This window comes from Dreissena polymorpha, chromosome 8 (genome assembly GCF_020536995.1).
Source record: "Dreissena polymorpha isolate Duluth1 chromosome 8, UMN_Dpol_1.0, whole genome shotgun sequence".
NCBI lineage: Eukaryota > Metazoa > Mollusca > Bivalvia > Myida > Dreissenidae > Dreissena > Dreissena polymorpha.
This window is the reverse complement of record NC_068362.1, coordinates 33831291-33853994: the sequence shown is the minus strand read 5'-3', so window position 1 is coordinate 33853994 and position 22704 is coordinate 33831291. Positions and strand designations below refer to the sequence as shown.

Genomic DNA, 22704 nt, shown 5'->3' with positions numbered 1-22704 from the left:
TACTACTACTACTACTACTACTACTACTACTACTACTACTACTACTACTACTACTACTGCTACTACTACTTCTACTACTACTACTACTACTTCTACTACTACTACTACTACTACTACTACTACTACTACTACTACTACTTCTACTGCTACTACTACTACTACTACTACCATTACTACTACTACTACTACTACTACTACTACTACTACTACTACTACTACTACTACTACTACTACTACTACTACTACTATTACTTCTACTACTACTACTACTTCTACTACTACTACTACTACTACTACTACTACTACTACTACTACTACTACTACTACTACTTCTACTGCTACTACTACTACTACTACTACTACTACTACTACTACTACTACTACTACTACTGCTATTACTACTTCTACTACTACTACTACTACTACTACTACTACTACTACTACTACTACTACTACTACTACTACTACTACTACTACTACTACTACTACTACTACTACTACTACTACTACTACTACTACTACTACTACTACTACTACTACTACTACTACTACTACTACTACTACTACTACTACTACTACTACTACTACTACTACTACTACTACTACTACTACTACTACTACTACTACTACTACTACTACCACTACTACTACCACTACTACTACTACTACTACTACTACTACTACTACTACTACTACTACTACTTCTACTACTACTACTACTACTACTACTACTACTACTACTACTACTACTACTACTACTACTTTAAACGAAAAATTCCATAAGATCGGAAAATGTCGTCCCTGACTAGCCTGTGCAGACTTAACAGTCTAATCTGGGACGACACTTTACGCACATGCATTAAACCCCCTTTTTACAGAGCACCGCTCATATAAATACTTCGGATGTTGATGAATATCCTAAATTTGGACATTATGTTATTTTTCGGTTAGAAATTTGGTATCCGAATAAGGTTATAAATAGACGTGTTCTATATTATTCATAACAATATGAACCTTTATCTGAAACGTGATGAAGCAGAAGTTCATATCTAGCATAATGAAGTCAACCATCTGAATTACTAGTTCGTAATTAATGGGTAGATAAGTTAGATAATATTGCTTTCCAGTTTTAATTAGAGTGTAGATGTGATAACGAATTTCACAACATCTAGTCATTAAATAGGATTAGATCTATATTGTTTTGTCATATTTGAATACTTTTTAATACGAACAAAACGATATTCTTCTTTGAATAAGTGTGTTTTTTATTTATATGAATATTTGTTTATAGTGTACACGTTATTTATACAGAGAAATGATATGGCTGAAGCAATTAAAAATTTCCGGATATTCATCGGAAATGTGAAAAATTACTAAAAATAAACAACGAACAAATGACAAGCTACTTTGTATTCGAAAAGGATCTCACACAATAACTAAGTCCGACTGGACGAAAGCCGTCATTGTAGTGTTATAGAACTATTATGTTTAGGTTGAAAGACCAAGGAAAAGACAGTGGGAAGAGATAGAAAATATTCATTTCAAAGCAGTAACATGACGGAATGTAACACGTTCATGAAATAATGTCTACAATGTATATTGTATCCGCTTTTTGAAATAACGCCACTCACCCCGATATGCAGACGGCCGTTCTAACCTGCACGCTTATCAGCTGCTTGTGTTCCATCTTTGGATGTATCGGACTTCTCCTGACCTACATTAAGGTCATCGTAGTTCGCAACTACATCAGGAAGCTTCTGATGTTCCTCACATTGGCGAACTTCGTTCATGTCTCCGCAAAACTGACGGGTGTCATTGCGAAAATGTCCTCAAGTAATGACACAAGCGTGACCACGAATACAACCACACTATGCAAGGCACAGGGAGTTATTTCCGCTTATGCCCCAATGGCGATGTTTCTCTGGTCGACCGTCATTGCCATTTACTTTCACTCACATGTAAGATTATGTGTCGCGTTCTGAGAAAACTGGGCTTAATGCATGTGCGTAAAGTGTCGTCCCAGATTAGTCTGTGCAATCCGCACAGGCTAATCAGGTACGACACATTCCGCTTTTATGACATTTGTCGTTTAAATAAAGTCCGTTCTTAGCAAAAATCCAATTTATGCGGAAAGTGTCGTCCCTGATTAGCCTGTGCGGACTGCACAGGCTAATCTGGGATGACACTTTACGCACATGCATTATGCTATGTTTTTTCAGAACGCGACACATATGTTATAATGTCCATAACTGTATCATTTTTATTGCAAGTAGTGATTCCGTTAGCCAAGCTATAAATGCACTATGCAAAATAATGGAATCACCAAAAACTGTGATTTATTATGATGAGCAATTGGGAATTTACATGTTTTATCACGATTTTTATCATTGGTATTTTCTTAAAATCGTAGTTTTAACAGAGACAGGTTTCATAGAACAAATCATATATCATATTGCAAACTTATATTTAAATAAACAAAGGAAATATCACAATTAATAATAGATTCCATTTGGAGCGTACGAATTGGAACATCTACATTTGATGCGATATAACTTTTGTTGAACACCCTATTGGTAGTTAAACTAACTTTTGCATCCAACAAATTGGAAAATAAATTAATAGGGCTATGCTCGTTATGTTTAAGTTTAACAAATCTGGTAAAGCTTAAATAAAATGATCATCTTTATTCTGATTATAATAAAAACCCGCATGTCTTACTATTTAAACACTATGTGTTGGTTTTGGTAGATAATCGATTTAAATTCAAGAACGATCAGAACAATAATATTTTTGACGATTGGCGCATGCACGAGTTTAAATATTTATTTCCTATGCTCGCGATTAGATTCAAATCGATAAACTATCGAAACTATCAAATTTTCTGTTGAACTAATGCTTATGCGCCATTTACAAATGGTAAACATGCTTAATTTCGCGGCTATGTTATGACATGACGTCAAAATAACGATGTCATTTCACATGAAAAAAGAGTAAAAAATATCGATATTTTTTCATCTATTTTTCATTGTTATAAATATTGACTTGTTAAAAAAATAAATGATTGACACTTCCTTTTAACCACGGGAAATCATAAAATAAACATTGATTTATCATTTGATGTTTTCTGTTAAAGCTTAATTTTAGCGCATCGCTTTTCAAGTTTTCTAAGTAGTAACTGGTCGCAGACCAACAATAATATGACCCTGACGCGTATGCATTTATCGTTATTGTTCATGTTCGAAAGCTTGATATAGTATAAACGACTTAGGTGGATCAATGTGTATTACGTACTTCAAATACGTATGAAGATATCTATGTACTACGTAGATACTTCAAACGACTAATGAGGATCTGTATGTTCTAGGTATTTCAAATACTTATGAGGATTTCTATGTACTAGGTACTTCAAACGACTTATGAGGATCTCTATGTACTAGGTACTTCAAACGACTAATGAGGATCTCCATATACTAGGTATTTCAAACGACTAATGAGGATCTCTATGTACTAGGTACTTCAAACGACTAATGAGGATCTCTATGTACTAGGTATTTCAAACAACTAATGAGGATCCCCATATACTAGGTATTTCAAACGACTAATGAGTATCTCTATATTCTAGGTACTTCAAACGACTAATGAGGATCTCTATATTCTAGGTACTTCAAACTTCCTGCCGCGAGACATTGGCTTCCGTACCGAGCAGTATTGTGTGTCATTGCATTTGCTGGATAGTCCCTGGTACGTCGAGTTTTCTTCTTTATTAAAGTGTATTGAAATTATTTGAATATACAATGTTTATGCGTTTTGTGTAAACTTTCCTCAAGTTAGATTTTGGCACGCCAGAAAACAATTTCAAAAGATCAATCACCAATTATTGCGGTGAACTACTGTAGTTAGAATGTTTGTTTTAATTTAGTAACCTTGAAGCTTCTTTCGCCAATCATGTTGACCGTTCAATATGCATGTATTGGAAAGTGTGGTTAATATAATTATACATTGATGCTTCGTATCTTTTTTATGGCTTGGTGTTTCTTTCAGCGATATTTCTGATCGGTTCGTATTTTGCGGTGTTTGCATTGGTTCATGTGGGTGATATTCTTGAATATTTCATTCTTTCAGCGATCGTGTGCTTTGTTGGTTTGCACTATGATGTGTATGGAGAGACAACGAAGCTCTACATGCCCCTGGGATGTTGGATTGACACGGATGACACGCGGTTGAGTCACAAACAACAGGTGCTATGGATGATGCTGACGAAGATCGGATGGGAATGCGTCACTTTTCTTGTCGTTGCGGAGGTTGCGGTCTATACGGCGTGGAGGCTCGTAGTTTTGCCGGTATTTCAATAAATGAGCTTTACTTCGAGAAGTACATTACTTCGGCACCGTGCATATATGTCTTTGATTTTGTATATTTTGCCTTGTTAGTGTATATTTTATTGTTTGTTTTCAGTATACATAATATTTCTTACTGTTCACCAATATCATCGTTATACTATCAGCTATTTACAACATAAAATAAATGAATCCAACAATTTAATAAACAATTTCTCTTATCTATTATAAAGACATACACTAGATGTCTGGAACGACTCATGTTTTACATTCAGCTGTTGCACCCGAGAAATAATCACCCCAACTGTTCCGCCGTGTTCCGGGATACTCGCTTGCAGATACATAACGGTCTCAGGCACGCGGACCGGAACTTCCTTTGGGCGTGGCTAATATTCTACGGCCTACGTGTATGGGGCGTTGTGCGCTTCTTTCTTCTCTGGGCTTCTGGTATAAGTTGCTATAATGTTTCTATAAACAAATTGTATGAAAATGCAATAACAATTTGAGTATAACCATTTAAATAATTTAAAGAAGTTTTGCCTTTAATAACAGCATGGACACCATATTTACTAACGCTGTATTTTTTGGCAGAGTCCCAAAATGTATGTGAAGAAGCGGATATACTGGTGATTGTTCAGGCCATCTGCGATCCCGGACAGGCGTTTATCGACTTCCTCTTGTTTTGTGTTTTTGACAAAGACGTGCGCGGACATTTCTGTGGCCACAATTCGCGACGTCAAAGAGTAAACGAGCTCGCCGAGACGCACCCGATACTGAGAAGATCCACATCATTACCTCAATCATTTCTATAGCTATTTTAATTGGATTTTCTCTATTACTTCTAGTTCTTCATATTCTCTTATTCCTCCTTCTCATTCTTCTTCTTCTTTCACTTCATTGCCGTTGTGTTTCTTGATCGTTTTTTTGCTTCATAATTTTCATTAACTTTGTCTTCTTCTTTTTCTTCTGCTTCTTCTTCTTCATCTTCCTCTTCCCATGCATATCTTGCGTATATTAAAGGCTAAATATATCATTGTTCTTTATGATCATGAACGCTTTAATTGACTACAGTAATAAAATTAATTTTGATAATCGATTAAAACAAACTTTTTGAAACAGGTTAAGTGGTATTTAGTTTAAAATGGATTTAATGCATTAGCTAATTGTGTGTGTATGATAACATATAATATGAAAGCTTCTTTGTAGCGTATTCAAAACTTTGGTGTTGTTTATAATACTTGAAAAAGATAACAACGTACGGTTTATATGACCTTGGGCCAGTTGTGTATGCACATATAATCTAATAATATGTGAGAAAGGTATGTAAAACGAAAGAAGAAGCAACTTTGATTCGGTATGTAACAATCTATCATTATGTAGCAATCAATACCAACTTTCATACAATCGCCCATATCGCCGCTATCATGTACTATATCTATATATAATAATGTCTAGATAAACTGCACAGATGGAGTAAACATTTTGTGAGCATGTAGTTTGCAATATAAGCATGGGTTTATATATTTTGCACACAATAGTTAACGATAAATGAATTGTACGTTGACGACCCACTATATTAAGAATATAAACATGTACACTTGCTGAAAGTACATAACTTGGTGTGAAAATCGAAGCGCCATATTACTTTTACGTTGTACACCAATCGTTGTTATACACAATTGTTCCATTTTCGGAAGATTAATTAAAGGTATGTCCAATATGGACGATCAGTCGCCTTGCACGACTTCTGGGAAGCCGTGTTCTTTCCAATTATTGTTTACGTTCGTTTTAAATAGCCATGTTAGACTGGTATTTTTCATGCGTTTTCGAGAAAAGATGTAACTAACGACTCCTGATACACAGCGAGCTTTAGATGCTGTGTCGCTTGAACTGTTTATACGTCATCTGTACTCCGATGAGCTAGAATATGCTGATTGGTTACTGCAAACGTTTTCAACTAAAACATGTATTCCGACGTAAAATTAAAAGCCCACCTGCCTGAGAGAGAGTCTACAGAACAAAGTTTCCGGCAAGGCTGAGTCCTGCCTAATTAAATTCGAATATATTGAAGGTGTGACGCATGTGATGACAAGTATATAAGGACAAATCAGCGAGGGAATATCGAAAACTACAGAAACATACTAGATTGTCATCTGAGTTATCCCGCCTTTAATCAGGGAGCTTCTCTAACAGGTATGGTATGCTTTAAAGGGGCATTTTCACGTTTTAGTAAATGAACAAAATTTAAAAAAAGTTGTTTCAGATTCACAAATATTCGTTATAGTTATTATATTTGTGAGGAAACAGTAATACTGAACATTTACCATGCTCTAAAAAAGCCATTATATGCATTATTTGACGATTTAAAAACCTGAATATTAAAAAGCGTTGCAACGCGAAACGATTAAATAATTTGCAGAGTTCTGTTGCTGTCGTTATATTTTGTGAAACTACGAGGATTGCTTATATAAAAAATAAAATGCAATCGTTATTGTATGAGCACGGATGGCCGAGTGGTCTAAATGGTTGATTTTTACTCCACGACTGCAGGGGTCAGTGGTTCGAGACCTGTTGAGGGCTACATTTTTTTTCTTTTTACATTTTATTATTATTTTTTTACTGGAGATTTTTAGATCCAATGTTTACATTTATCAATAAAAAGCATTTAATGACAAACTTCAATGCATGCCAAAACCTGTGAAAAGGCCCCTTTAATGTTTCGTATTTGATAACTTACGTATGTGTAATGAGCTTGAGGTCCGAGAACACTAAACGTGGTGGTTTTACTGGTTTACATGTGAATGAAAATGATGGATTATACACAAGTGAGCTAACAGAAGAAAGTATCAATCGCACATTCTCGGCCCTTTCCGTCAAACATCGGATAAGTACTATTATTATGATAATCTGCGAGGGGTACCGAATGAAGAAAGTATCTGTATCAATGTCTCGCAATTTACAACAACAACCGCAACATTACATATAAGTAATGTTTTATTATACAATCAGTGTGTTAGCATGAGAAGAAACAAACAACTAGTAAGTCTGATAACAAATCTCACAAATGTAAACGGGAAGCAAACTATTTCGTTATCGCATACATCAGACAGCATGGCTGACAGGTTATTATCGGTGTATTTAATTGATAATATTTGCACGACAGATAAATAATACAGTTGCAATTTGGATTCTGCAAAAAAATTAACTCGTAGATATTAGTGTGTGCAATACATTGGATATAAATGTACAGCAAAGTGATAATAAATACAGGAAAATACCATGTAGGTGGTCACACTATTAACCCTTTGCATGCTGGGAAATTTGTCGTCATCTAAAATGTCGTCTGCTGAATTTCTAAAATTAGCATTTTCTTCGATTTTTCAGAGAATATTATCAGAATAGCAAACAGTTTGGATCCTGAGGAGACGCCACGTTCTGTGGCGTCTCATCTGGATCCAAACTGTTTGCAAAGGCCTTTAAAATTCGGTTCCCGCACTGAAAGGGATAAATGTCCAACTCTTTAGTTGATTTAATTGAACAATACATTTCAGCATGCATTGTCTCTCGTACAGGTAACTGTACATATTAACCCATTTATGCCTTGTGGACTCTCCCATCCTTCTAAATTGGACAATTTATTTCCAAAATAGGGATGTCTATTAAATTTATTTCTATATTTGGAATACTTCTTACATAAATTCCTTTAAGCAATCAGCGCAGACCCTGATGAGACGCCGCATCGTGCGGAGTCTCATCTGGGTCTACGCTGTTTGCAAAGGCCTTTTTTCTAGACGCTAGGCATAAATGGGTTAACACGGTATCATTTTAACAAAGCTTAATGCATCTCAAGTGTCATTTACTTTTGTATTCGTGTAAAGACGTTTTTATGTGTTATACCTCAGCCACCATATCAGCTACAGTCGATTGGTGTATAGCGGATTTTAGTGAGTAACGGATAGCTTTAACGTTTTTTTGCAAAATACTTTTATTTATGTTAAGATTTATAGTTTTCTATGAATTGAATACAAAAAGCCTTTCATTGTTAAGTCGATTCATGTTTTTGTTGATGTGTGTCAATGTTTACAACTGTTTCTTTTTTCGAAAGCAAAACAAGGTCACGTTATGTACGCACCGTTTTTGTGACGACAGGAAAAGTGCAGACGAATGGTTTCTTGAATTTTGCAGATTTTGTTTGGTAAACATAATGGTCATTGATGTAATATTTTAGTATTATGTGTCCTTAACAAAAGTAAGAATGCTCAGAAACCAGATTGATGCGTACCATATAAAATAATCATGAAAGCTGCAACTCGGGATTTAGTGAATAACGGACATGTGGTGACCCATATTCAGGAATGTGGGGATTGTCTCAAAATAAATATAAACTCAATTGAAGTTGTCCAATACACATGTGGTTAGCATGTGGCTATGATATTAATACGTGAGAACATCATTTTTAATGAAAAATAATCAAATTATAACGAAAAATTGATTTCTCTGGAAACATATTTTCCACAATCAAATCTATATATAGATTTAACTCAAAATGACCCGAATATAGGGTGCATCGCTTTGAACAGCCATTACTTCATCAATTGTGCAGCGATTTCCATGAACTTGGTCTTATTAAACGCAGAAATGAATTTCCTTTCTGAAAATGTACATATATTGCAATTATTTTTTACAAATGCTGTGTCAAATTTCAAGAAATAACACGATACACATGTAATCCGATAAAGACCTAAGCGATCCGGTAATGGCTGAATCAGTGTACCATAAAATTCGCGCTGTAAACAAATATCTTTTTTTGGAAATTTAAAACCGCTGGCATGTTTCAATAGGAAAGACATGTGTCTATCTAGGTTTAATGGTTTAATTACTGAATGCATGGTGTTTACGTTGAAATGAGACTCGAAGTCCTTAGCTATCCGTTATACACCAATCGACTGTATTTTCCTATGAATAGTCTTTCCTTTACTCAATAACTATTAATGGTGTGTATAAAACAGGTACAGACTTTTGAATGCATACTGATAGTAAGTAAATTATACGTTAACATAGTAGTAACTTTCTTTATATTATTTGTTTAATTTGGTGCTTATATTTATTCAGCTAACCGGCATTGATTCAAGTAGACGATACTAAACAACAAACAACAATGCCTTCTTCATCCGTGAATAACACATATGTAATACCTGATTACGTCATCATCTGCACGTTCATTAGTTGTGGACTTTCTCTCATTGGCTGCATGGGTTTGCTCGCGACTTACATCAGAGTCAGTATCATACGTAACTACATCAGACAGCTACTGATGTTCCTCACACTGGCAAACTTCATTCACGTCTGCGCGGACATGACAGGCATGTTCATGTACGTGTCTATGAGATCATACAACGACAGTACCAACCGATATTACGCGCGTTTTGACGAAATGTGCGTCACGCAAGGATTAATGTCATCCTATGCGCCGATGGTGGAGTTTCTATGGTCCACTGTGATTGCTGTGTATTTCCATGCAAACGTAAGTCTCTCAATTGATTTGGTATCACACGCATGGTGTCTTCAGATAAAAAATGTATGTATGCGCGTATTAAACACAATGTTTATTCATGTTCGCAATACATTTATGTTCAGGTACTCCATACATCTGTGCACCAACAATTTGCGACCACACGCAGCAAGCTTATCAGCCATTGCTGCTGTTGGATTATTCCAGGTAAGTTTAATTTATCTCAAATATATGTTTTCTAGTGCTGTCTCTCATGTTTATAATTAGCGATGCTATTGTTGTTTAATGTTGGCAAAACACGTAGAAGGCTGCATGCTAAAATAAGTACGTATTGCGTACGTGTCCATTATTTGTCGTTAAGGGCAGTTGATATGATTGCTTGAAAGAATATGAGAACATGTGTTCTTATGAAAGATCGTATCATAAATTCGATTTGTAACTAATACGTATTCGCATTGCGTAACAATTGGTCATGGTATTTTGATTTGATGTCCGCCTTACGACCAGAAGGTCCTGTATTCCCAACAGAGATTCCCGAATTAACTTTAAAATTGCGCCAAGTCTTGGTTTTTTACCCAGTATGCGTAAACACAAGGCTTGCGATGTAATCCAGCTAAAAATAATATTATACATTAAACTATGTGTGAAGCTTTGTTTCAGCGATCGTATGTGCCTTTGGATTGTACTATGGTGTGTTTGGAGAGACACGAGACCTGTTCATATCGCCAGGCTGCTGGATTGACACTGACTACCTGAGTAAAAACGATCAGATTTTGTGGATGATGCTGACCAAGATTGGCTTGGAATGCGTCACCTTTCTTGTTGTGACTGAGGTGGCGGTGTTTACCGGGTGGAAACTGCTTATCCTTCCGGTACAAGTTATTATTCCTATTCTTAGAGTCTATTTATAAGTATAACTTGTATAGCTAGTAATATATGGCAATATCTCATGTATATGTATCTTGCTTCATCTTCGATTAATTTTCATTCGTACACGTTTTCTACAATGAATCGTTGTGTGATGTACCGGTCGGTGACATTTGCAAAACAACCAATAGAAAACGGAAACTGGATATACATGTATATTTCGTTGTTTGGTTAATCGTATATGACATATGCCTAAACTATGAGTCAATGCATTCAAATGAATATACAATATTTGCCGTTTTCTTTTTGTTTTGTAATTCAAGTACTTACTTGCAACAACCTTAAAAAACATATTTATTTTATATGATTTAGATATGGAAACCAGGGACAAGGCCATCTCAAGTGTGGGGACGTGTTTAAGAACACGTCAGTGCAGGCGCCCAATCGCCTAAGGTGCGCTGACCGGAAATTTTTGTGGTCATGGCTCATTTTCTACGGCCTGCGAGTCTGGGGTGTTGTACGCTTCTTCAAGCACTTAACACAGGGTAAAAACTTGTGCCGGTTTTAAGTTGACATGCATGGTCTCTCATATAAATCATTTTCGAAAAAGAAAAAGTAACATTATAAATTAAAGAAGTTATCATGGATAAAACATATACAAAATGACTGCAGAATTATAACATCGTCTGTAACTGCCATTAACCTAATTCAATGGAGGTTGCCATGGCGTAATAGATATGGTGCCCGCTTAGCGACCAGAAGGTCAAGTGTTCGATCTCCTTTAGAGAGCGTTCTTAAGATCTTTCACAAAGACAATACGTATGAAGATATAAAGAAGACATTCAATATGTTCGGACGAAATATATGGGTTTTTTAACCAGCTTATTGTGCAATGAGAGTTCTAATAATTAAAACGTTTAGAAATCATATCTAATTTATTTCATTTATACCAGCATGCATGCTGTAATATCGTACGTAAAAACTTTAATGGCATTTATAGATACAGCTTCTGTCTTTATATATGAAAACAAAACGTTTATACAGCGTTTGGATCATATGCACTTGTATCTGATATGTATTTTCCAGTCGAACATAACACAGCGACTAACTTGGCAGAGAAAACTTTGATGGTACTGCAGGCCCTGTGTGACACGGGACAGGCGTTCGTGAACTTCATGCTTTTCTGCGTCTTCAACACGGACGTTAGGGCGCACTTTTCACGCAAGAGCGAACGACGCATTATGGAGGTTGTGGAGGAGGAGGAGGACGGGGAAAACGAAGAGAGAGTAGGAATGCTGCAGAAATAAAGAACTGGTGGCAGATACATATTAATAAACGTTTTTGCTTACTGCATTGTGTTCCTTAACCGTAATCAAATAAGTTTGTTCGGGCATCCCAAAACTCCATGGGCCCACCCGCTGTTCGCTCCCCCCCCCCCCCCCGGCGATTCTCCGACTTTCAAGAATTTGTATGACGGTACAATTTCTTGAAGCGTGTTAATCAAACAGGAATCATTGACAAGTTAACGCAATTTCGTCACATTCTTTTTAATTTAACACATGTCAACTTATTACACACAAAAAGATCACTTACTTTGTGAGTCATACCGTGTAGTTCCTTATCAAAACAAGAAATGTGTTTGTCGGAAACACTATGCGGCAATTTGAAATTATTTTTTTTACCTTTGACCTTGAAGGATGACCTTGACCTTTCACCACTCAAAATGTGCAGCTCCATGAGATACGCATGCATGCCAAATATGAAGTTGGCTATCTTCAATATTGCAAAAGTTATGGCAAAATGTTAAAATTGGAGCAAACAAACAAACACACAAACAAACCAACCAACCAACAGACAGGGCAAAAACAATATGTCCCCCACTATAGTGGTGAGGACATAAAACGTTTAATGGCGCCCGCTTGAACAGTCTTAAATTATAACATACGTTTTATACATTTGCAGATATAATTCCCTTGTATGGATTTAAAAATATAATGAACTATGTCATTTTAAACATGTCTGCACCCCCCCCCCCTTCCCTCCCAAACGGTCTTCCTAGTATGTGCGTACAACTACAGTTGAAATCAAAAAACAATATGGGTTCTAATTCGCATCAAAATATATGTAATTCCCTGGGTGTAGAGGAATGACGAACGTTTTTACATCGAAAGGTCCATGGACCGAGTCTCGTCGTTGTTTAGTGTGTTTTTAATTATAACAATAAATGAACTATACAAAAGATAGTGAGAACAATACCATTAATTTCCAAAGTCAATATTTCCCCTTTATTATAAACGATAGAAAACAGTATTTTTAATTCCAAGATAAAGGTGATTAATTCCAAGATAAAGGTGATTAATTCCAAGATAAAGGTGATTAATTCCAAGATAAAGGTGATTAATTCGTGCCTGGCCTGTAAATGTGCCATGTTAGCAAATTGTTCTATACGGGTTAATTATGAACTATCCCTCATTTCACATATTTAAACATACGTTTGCATAACTTATCTATTCTATATGGAAATGTATTTCTGAATACTTATGCTTATGTGAGCAATATGAACTGATCAGCATGAAATGTTTCGTACTTTATTGCGTTCGTTACCAAATGAGCGTTTTTCTTAGAAAACTGGGCATAATACATGTGCGCAAAGTGTCGTCCCAGATTAGCCCATGCAGTCCGCACAGGCTAATCAGGGACGGCACTTTCCGCCTAAACTTGATTTTCGGTAAGGAGGGATTTCCTTGAAACTAAAAATACCATAAAAGCGGAAAGTGTCGTCCCTGGGACGACACTTTACGCACATGTATTATGCCCAGTTTTCTCAGAACGCGGTTCAAATGATATACAACATGCTAGTCATACTTGGAAGCAGTGTATGCTAGTTCTTGATAAAACGATATGTGTCACTAAGTTAAAGGCTAATAAAAGGTGACGATCCGTAATTATTACCGATTTTTAAATATTTTTTGCCAATTTTATTTATAAAGGTTATAAAAAAACAATAAATATGCTATTGGACATTACCATTAAAAAATAAGCAATAAAACTTGTTTTGAGTTTTAAAAATGTGTGGAAGCAAAAGATTAAGGGTTGGAGATTTAAAATGTCTGAGAGTCCTTTTTTTCTTAAACTTCGACTTTGGATGGAGAATACCATGGCTATAGGAAATATGCGAAAAATAACAGAAAATAGAAATGTAGTATTATATTTCTAAAACCATAAGCATACAAACAACCCGTATAACATTTAGATTGGCTTAAAAACGCTGTGCAAAACGGTAATATTTAACCCATTTATGCCTAGCGTCCTGAAAAAAGGACATTGCAAACAGCGTAGACCCAGATGAGACGCCGCATAATGCGGCGTCTCATCTGGGTCTGAGCTGTTTGCTTAAAAGGAATTTCTTTATGAAATATTCTAAATATAGAAATAAATATACTTGACATCCCTAATTTTGGAAATATATTGATCCAATTTAGAAGGATGGGAGAGTCCACTAGGCATAAATGGGTTAACAACGTTGTTTGTGTACATCAGCATCATGGTTAAAGCTACACTTAGGGGACTGTTCACGGATATTTTGCATTGATAGATTGAACGGAATTATTGAGCTAAGGTATAACATGTAAATCACATTCAAACACATTTAAAAATTGACGTCAAATTGCGTTTGGAAACGGAGGGTTCTCATTAAAAGTTTACCTTTTAATGAACGTATTAACTATTAACACAAATCGTGAACGAAAACAACAGAAAGAATCCCCATTGATAAATCATTTCGCGTTTGTAACGCTTTATTATAAATTTAAAACGATGATCACTCATAAACGAAAACATTTGTGCAGTATACATCTTTTTCAGTGGTGTTATTTTGCTCTGGCATTTACCCTGTTATTTTGTTGCATCTGTCACAAAAAGTTGGAAAATTGTCAAATCGTAAAATTTTGAACATGTGACCTCTTTAATAAAAACTGGAGATTGTTCGGAACGGTACAAGCCATTTGAAACTTTGGTATGAAAGAGCATAGAAAATACATTGATAATTTAAGTTTTGTTAAAAAGTAACATTTTACCTAACAGTCCACAGCAACATAATTTCCTTAATACAAATTGCATACGGTTTCTGCGATTTCAGATTCGATATGGTCGATAATTCTGTCGTGTTGCAGCACGTTTGTAACTGTGATTGTTTCCCTTGGTAAATGTCGCTATGTTATTTGAATACGTGAATATCAGGAATGAAAATAAGGATAATGATGGTAATGTGAGAAAATCTTTATTGCAGTAATAAAGGTTTTCAAGTTTAAGCTATGATGAATTAACTTTGTATGTATGCCAACTTTTTCACATGTAGGGCCTATGTACGTGTATATCTTTGATGAATTTCGATAGATAATGCGGTATATTCATATTAATTATATGTTTGCACATTTTCAGAATACGTTTGTAGCTGCTTTTTTCCTATTAAAGTATTATAAACTTTCAGATCGTGTCGACATATATTTAATATCGGACGATAGAATATTCTTATACCAATTTTGCTCTTCTTTGCCGTTCCTTATTATAACGTTGCTTTAAAGGGGCCTTTTCACAGATTTTGGCATTTTTTAACTTATTCATTAAATGCTTTATATCGATAAATGTAAACATTGGATCGTAAAAGCTCCAGTAAAAAATCAAGAATAAAATTTAAAAAAGGAAAAGAACATAGCCCGGATCAGGTTTCGAACCAGTGACCCCTGGAGTCCTGCCAGAGTCCTGAAGTAAAAACGCTTTAGCCTACTGAGCTATTCCGCCAAGTACGCACACTTGACGTATTTTATACCTTATATAAGCAATCTTCGTTGTTTCACAAAATTTAACGACAAAAACAGAACTCTCCAAATTATTCAATCGTTTCGCGTTGCAACGCTTTATAATTTTTAGGTTTTAAAATCGTCAAAAGATGCATATAATGGCTCTATTAGACCATAGTAAATGTTCAGTATTACTGTTTCCTCACAAATATCATAACTAAAACGAAAATTTGCGAATCTGAAACAACTTTTTTCAATTTTGTCAATTTACCAAAGCGTGAAAAGATCCCTTTAATATATAAATAGATGCAATTCCTTAAAAAGTATATTTTTACGTATGCGTGTTAAATGCATTTACCGACAAAACTAAAAAACGCCCAAAATCTGTCAAATTAACGTTTCCTTAGGATATCAGCAGTTCTTATATTGCCCATTCTTTATTAAGTGAGACCTTTTAAAGTTGCCAGTATTTCTTTCGTGACAAGAAATACTTCACTCATAATAAAATAAATGTTCAAAACTAAAGTTCAAAATTCTACAACATCCGTATCATGACAATATATTTAGTTTTGATTCACATTTATATGCACTCTTTTGAAACAATACTTGCGCCTGGATCTGCATCGTCATGTGTTTTCAAACGGCCTTGTCAGTTATCTCTTCATCCGAATTGTGACATATTTTTTAATAATCGCTAAACAGGCAAAACAAAGTTTACTTATAACAACAGATATTTGTGTGTCACAAAACATTATCTACCTATTCATAATTGACAAAACGATAGACACGGACATATAATCGTATGGTTTATAACTATTATATTCCCTATAAGCAAAAGACACTACAATACCTAATTATCGTGTCATCGTTATATCTGTTGAGCACTTTGTACAAATGAGCCCATGATTTATGGGCTGAATATAATACTCGCCCAGATAGCTTTGACCTGAGGTGGCCCGGTCCATTATGGAGATGGTTTAACCCTTGTATCAGGTTATGCGGTATCGCTCATGGTAAACAGACAAGCACGGTGTCATAGATTGATTGATAATCATTTGATAGTGGCATTAACCAGGGTGGTCCATTGTCCCCGCATTCATTCGAGCAAAAGAAGTGGAATAAAGCTCCACAACGCGATCTATGATTGACAACTGCTAACTGAATGGATTTATGAATGAAATCTATTTACTACCGATGGCTCATCCTTATTAGGCGGTAGATGTTCGTGGATATAGCATTTGACACTTGAATACGTCGCCATGATTTATCGCGGACATCGTATTTTATGTACTTCCGGTAGGGTAACAAATTGCGACCGATAACATTGTCATCCCATACCTGATGTTACGGCGTGTCCGTGATATGCCAATTAGCGGTATCTATGAAGCATCGTGGACGGAGGAGGTTTGGCGGTTTCTCCAGTGGTATCATTAATGAAAAGTAAATTAATAATTTTAAGGTATAAGGTAAGTTGGTTAGTCAGGCTCGATTGGTTATTGTCGGCTCGGGTACTGCTTAAATGTACCCCGAGCCGACAATGAACAATCGAGCGTTAGTTATTCTCACACAACATCTGCTTTGCCGTTGACAGACGCATCTGAATCGCAATTTCCTTGTCTGTCAGTCTTATTTAGTCTTCACGCTGACACGACAACACGCTTAATATTCAAAAAACGATATTCAATAGAGACCCATCTTAATAAACGCCGAACTGCAAAAAGTAAAACTATTTATATAACGATACGAATTTTGAAGAAGCACCAATTATGTTTAATTAGCGGTACTTACGTTCAATTATTACTTTCATTTCATCTGTGGTTTTCACTCGCCTCTCAAGTAAAGAACGTTCAAATTTTCTTTTCCTTACATCTACAAATAACTTGTCGGCCAATCATTAAAACAACAAAGCCCATGTTATTAACCCTTAAAGCGCTGGAGCTGAATTTTAAAGGCCTTTGCAAACAGTTTGGATCCAGATGAGACGCCACAGAACGTGGCGTCTCATCTGGATCCAAACTGTTTGCTATTCTGATAGTATTCTTTGAAAAAAAAATCGAAGAAAATGCTAATTTTAGAAATTCAACAGACGACATTTTAGCAGACGACAAATTTCCCAGCATGCAAAGGGTTAATTATGTGGTACACAGTATTGATCTAGATGGCGATTTTCGCCGTTTTTCATCAATATTTCGGTCGAATCACGGCGGTCAGTTTTCCAACACGCAATTTTCCTGTGTTAGCCCTTTCCCCCATAAAAAGCAAAGTGAAAATGGCTGTGCGCAAACAGCATAAAACCAGAACAGCATGCAGTAACTCGCAGTCTGTTCAGGTTTTATGCTGTTTGCTGCTCATCAATATCAAAAGGTTGGATATGAAGCCTTTAAAACTTGAATCTAGTAAGAAAGGTCTTAAATAAAATTTAACTTTCTAAGCGACTTCAAATGCGTATAAATACGTATTTATTAGGTGGTAATGGTAAAGGTGGTTTACCACTACTAAGTTGTGCAAGTAAATACCAACTGCCCTTCTTGAAACAGAGGCAGATGGAGTGTAGTCGTAGAGAGAATTGCCTGACTCATCCAACATCTGACAAGGATAGCGTGGACGGGCCAGGGGATCGAGCCCGCGGTACTCGGATATGTACGGGCAGAGCTCTGCCAACTGAGCTGGCATTCTTGACTCCATCTAAGTAGTTTCATAACACTTCACAGGCACGAAACCTTACCGATCACAAATTAATTACATGACATGTCAATCGCAGATCTATAGATTCCGCTTTCACAGACCCCGTCTTAACAGATCAGATAAAAGCGGCTAATTGGTGGGATCAGCGACCACACAATACGGGCATTTGTAAGCTATAGCTGGTGGTCCCTGCTCCCGATGACAGTGTGCCTGTGACGCATTACCGTCAATAAATTGCCGAGCACAATGGTCCGTGGTGTCGGGACACGGGGATGATGCGAGAAACCTGGGCGGCGCGATCGCTATCTCCTCTTCATCATGACAAACATTATGCTATCTGACAGATATTGCTCCCGTATACACGTGGGTATTCAATGATGGATTACTACTCTTTCATTGACAGAGCACGGTAGTCGCTATCGTTAAAATGGCGAAGCAATTTTAGTGCAATAGTAATGCGCCTCGCTCTGGAAAAACGGAGTTTAAAGCATGTGCATAAATTTGTATTACAGATTAGTCTGTGAAGTCCGCACAGGTTAATCTGGGGGGGGGGGGAAAAGCGGAAAGCGTTGTCCCTGCGTAGCCTATGGGGACTGCACATGCATTTAACCCGGTTTTCCCATGGCGCGGCTCAATGTCAAAAATTGGACCGTGCTCTGTTAACATGGGGTTTAATGCATGTGCGTAAAGTGTCCGCACAGGCTTATCTGGGACGACTCTTTCCGCTTTTATGACATTTTTCGTTAAAATGAAGTCTCTTCTTAGCAAAAATCCAATTTAGGCGGAAAGTGTCGTCCCTGATTAGCCTGTGCGGACTGCACAGGCTAATCTGGGATGACACTTACGCACATGCATTAGGTGCAGTTTTCTCAGAACAGGGCTCAAGTATTGACATCAAAACCTTCTACAAGAACTATTTAAATAAATTCTAAAACACCTTCCACGTAAACGTCTACAACAACTATTACTGCAACTTCTAAACAACTTCTACAACTAGACGTGACTAGAGCACGTGTTCAAATTCATGTTTAACCCATTTATGCCTAGTTGACTCGCCCATCTATCGGGATAGAAATGGAAAGTTGCTTTTCTGTACTGTTGTTCCACGTTTCCATATGTATTGAATTTTTCGAGTAAACGTTAATTGTTTTACGTTTTTACAATGCTAGTAACGTATGGGATGAAAAAAACGTAAACAGTGGTAAGTGTGTATTTAACGAATACTAGTTTTCTTGGTTTACAAAAAAATGAATAGCTAAGTTTTACATTTAATACAAGTAAACATTGAACAGAACCTAAACAGTATTTATTTGTATGTGTTACAAACATGCTGAATACTTAATATTTAAATATTGCGTACAATCAATCTCTGATGAATTATAACGCTTGATCAACAATGAACACATGTAACTTAATATTTTCTTACATAATTTATTAAATTTACCATTAAAGTGAAATGATGTCCATTATTTCACGACGTGTCATTTTTATTTGTGTAAGTAACAATTGTATATCAGTACATGATGTACTTAAATGTATTTACTTATTCTTCAAATGCTTCTCTAAAATTTGCTACGGAAACGTATCTTAGAACGTCGTTTGTCGCAATCCACGAGTTTTACAAAGGATAGCCTCCCTTTGATCATCTATTGCTTTAAGTGTAACATTATGCAGTATCGTATTTTCCTTTAGTTTTGATCATAGAAACGTCGTTTAAAATCCACAATTATTTATTATTAAACACTCAACATGCTTTGCTCTTGTAACCTTAAACAAACAAATCGTTTGGCCGTATTGTACATTATAATGAACATGTTAATTTTTATATTTGTTTGCAAAACGAAATATCAAAAAACGTAGCAGATGTATTATTGACATATCCGTAAACTCTCCTGCACGCACATGTACCAGCTGACTTTATTTACTACAAATAAAATAGGACAATGAGCATAGTAATTTCTGAGCAACGTATGAATGATGACCTAACGGTATAATTATCATCCATTGGCGTTAGTACCCGTTGTTTGTGCATCATTGTCCACGGATGCTGTTGATCGCAATGTCACTTCCAGATTGGGCAGGGGACGTTCGCACGCGCGGAGGTGGTGTATTAGACAAGTTCTAGACACGCAATGTGTCATCCATTTAAAACTAATCTCCTTGTGTATCGCTGTTATTCGTAAATATCTACGTCATCAGTGTCATGGAGTTCGTTTGATTATGAAAACTTATTCATTTCATAGTGGTACGATGTCAATAAGCATTGTATGTTTGCCGTCAATAGAGTTGTTTTTAGTTGGTCGCGTTAGCGGCCGACTAAATTTACAGAGCATAATTTGCAAATCAGTATGTGCTTAGAAGCATTAGCTAGGGTAAGAACCGCAACTCACTCTGCTAGGGACGATTACCGCTGCCTGTCTGCAGCAGACGACACATGATTCTGCTCTAGCAGTGAGTGTATATACCAGCTTGTAAGACGACATTGGCCAGTCTAGCGTTTATCATTGAAATCTGTACATGCGTCAAATAAGATTAGCCTGTGCACACTGATTCGCAGAGGCTAATCAAGGACGACAACAGCGAACAACATCAATGCCTTCAGCGCTTTGATTAGTTACAGAGCATATTTTGCAAATCAGTATGTTCTTAGAAGCCTTAGCTACGGTATGTAAAGACAACCACTGCCTGTTGCAGCAGACGACAAATGCTATGAGCGTCTGCTAGGAAAGATAAACACCACATTTGCCTGTTTATAGTTCACCACTGGTACACTGCAGTGCGTGTATATGACTAATAGCGTTTAAAAGCTTGTAAGACGAGATTGTCCAGTCTAGTGTTTATCATTGAAATCTGTACATATTGGCTGCTTTCAGGGAAAACGGGGCTTAATGCATGTCAAATAAGATTAGCCCGGGCATACTGATAAGCCTGTGCAATGCGCACAAGCTTATCATAAGGACGACATTTCTGATTGTATAATGTGTTTCGTTTAAAGAGAGTCTCTGGTACTGGGATGACAATTTATGCATATGCATTAAGCCCTGTTTTACCAAAATGAAGCTTAAATTATATTTTTTATGAATGATTAAAACAAACAACATCTGGACATGTGCTTTAAGACACACTCTTTATAAATTTGAATGAGTTGTGTTCATTTAAAACTTGCAATTTTAAAAGCTATAACATAATTTTTTTAACTGAGTTGCGTCTAAACTTATACAACAGCGAACACCTACAGTGCCTTCAGCGCTTTGATATAATGTTACCACCAGGTGCTGTTGCAGGAATATAATTGTCGTGTGTTGTTGTTGTCGTTTCTCTGAAATACATTGTGCAGACCTCATTCCGTGGTCATTAGTTAGTGGATAATGAAGACACGCGTTGCCCAGCACACCAACAATTTAGGCAAAGTTGCGTACTACACAAACATATGGTAACCAATAACTTACTTAAAATTGAGTTCAAGTGATTGAAAAAGTCAAACTTATGCAATTTTAAGGAGGTACTCACAATCAGCACCTCGTGCTCGGGTGAGCTAACAAAATATGTTGAACAAATCGGGATTCTGATAACGAGACACAGGAGTTCAAAACATCACGGCACATACTACCTTGTATATAAATAAAACAAGTAAGTTGTCACAGCTTTAAAATGTGCTTGATTATTCATTAATGGTCAATTTCAGATTATTTACAAGCGAAACATGAATATAACATTAACCTATGACGATCGGAGAAATATATGTATTTTTTGTGAATACAGTAATGGAATTAATGCACTTTCAACTCAATTTAATATCAATGACTTATGTAATAGGAAAAAAATAGACGTTGATTTACGAGCAACGGTCTGTCAAGAATGTATTCAAATGAAGGTCCAAATATTCGGAAACACGAGCCCAAATCGCTTGCAATCGATTAGACAATTAATAGGCATTATCACGGTGTACATTCTGTTAATTGTTTTAATTTAATTAGGCATTAAATTTGACACCATATTCAGTGAAGTTGATTGACAGTCTAATAACCCATCGACAGAAATGGGCCATGAAATTGTCTGTTGACAATGGACATAGCGAAGAGGAGGACCAAATAAGTTCAAGTTACCAATACTGATAAGGTAGTAATCGAATCATCGTCGTCAGAGACTTTTAGCTGACACGTGTGTCGTGCAGTGAAAGCCATACTAGCTTTTCTATCGGGTATATGCTGTTCTTGATAAGCCTGTTTGGCTTTTGTTGTTTTCTCTTGTCTTGTGAGTGAATGCCGAAAAACAAAAAGTTGTCAAACGCGTCTATTTAAGATTAAAAAGTACATACCATGTGAAAATTCATCAACATTAATAATAATTAACTGCATTCGTTTCGTAATACATTTACACCAAAGAGCCTTAACCCATTTATGCCTAGTGGACTCTACCATCCTTCTAAATTGGATCATATTTATTTCCAAAATTAGGGATGTCTAGTATATTTATTTCTATATTTAGAAAATTTCTTACAGAA

General features: G+C 36.2%; 1 protein-coding gene across 9 annotated transcripts; it reads left to right on the top strand.

Annotated features, from left to right (window-relative positions):
• The first annotated feature begins 1067 nt into the window (after positions 1-1067).
• Positions 1068-14017, top strand: LOC127841912 (G-protein coupled receptor 157-like). 9 transcript variants are annotated; one of them, XM_052371032.1, is made up of 11 exons: positions 1068-1958; positions 3660-3741; positions 4123-4340; positions 4613-4784; positions 4929-5691; positions 6409-6530; positions 9450-9861; positions 9975-10056; positions 10510-10721; positions 11089-11261; positions 11803-12065. In XM_052371032.1, exons 1-5 carry the CDS (start codon positions 1638-1640, stop codon positions 5147-5149), a joined length of 1014 nt encoding a protein of 337 aa, XP_052226992.1. In that variant the 5' UTR covers positions 1068-1637; the 3' UTR covers positions 5150-5691; positions 6409-6530; positions 9450-9861; positions 9975-10056; positions 10510-10721; positions 11089-11261; positions 11803-12065. The 9 variants fall into 9 exon arrangements, 8 of the variants coding, with proteins under 8 accessions (XP_052226992.1, XP_052226991.1, XP_052226999.1 ...); XR_008031415.1 differs by lacking the exon at positions 1068-1958 and adding exons at positions 3048-3474; positions 13110-14017 and having other exon boundaries at positions 3586-3741; positions 4929-6530; positions 11803-13046; XM_052371031.1 differs by having other exon boundaries at positions 4929-6530.
• The last annotated feature ends 8687 nt before the right edge of the window (positions 14018-22704 follow it).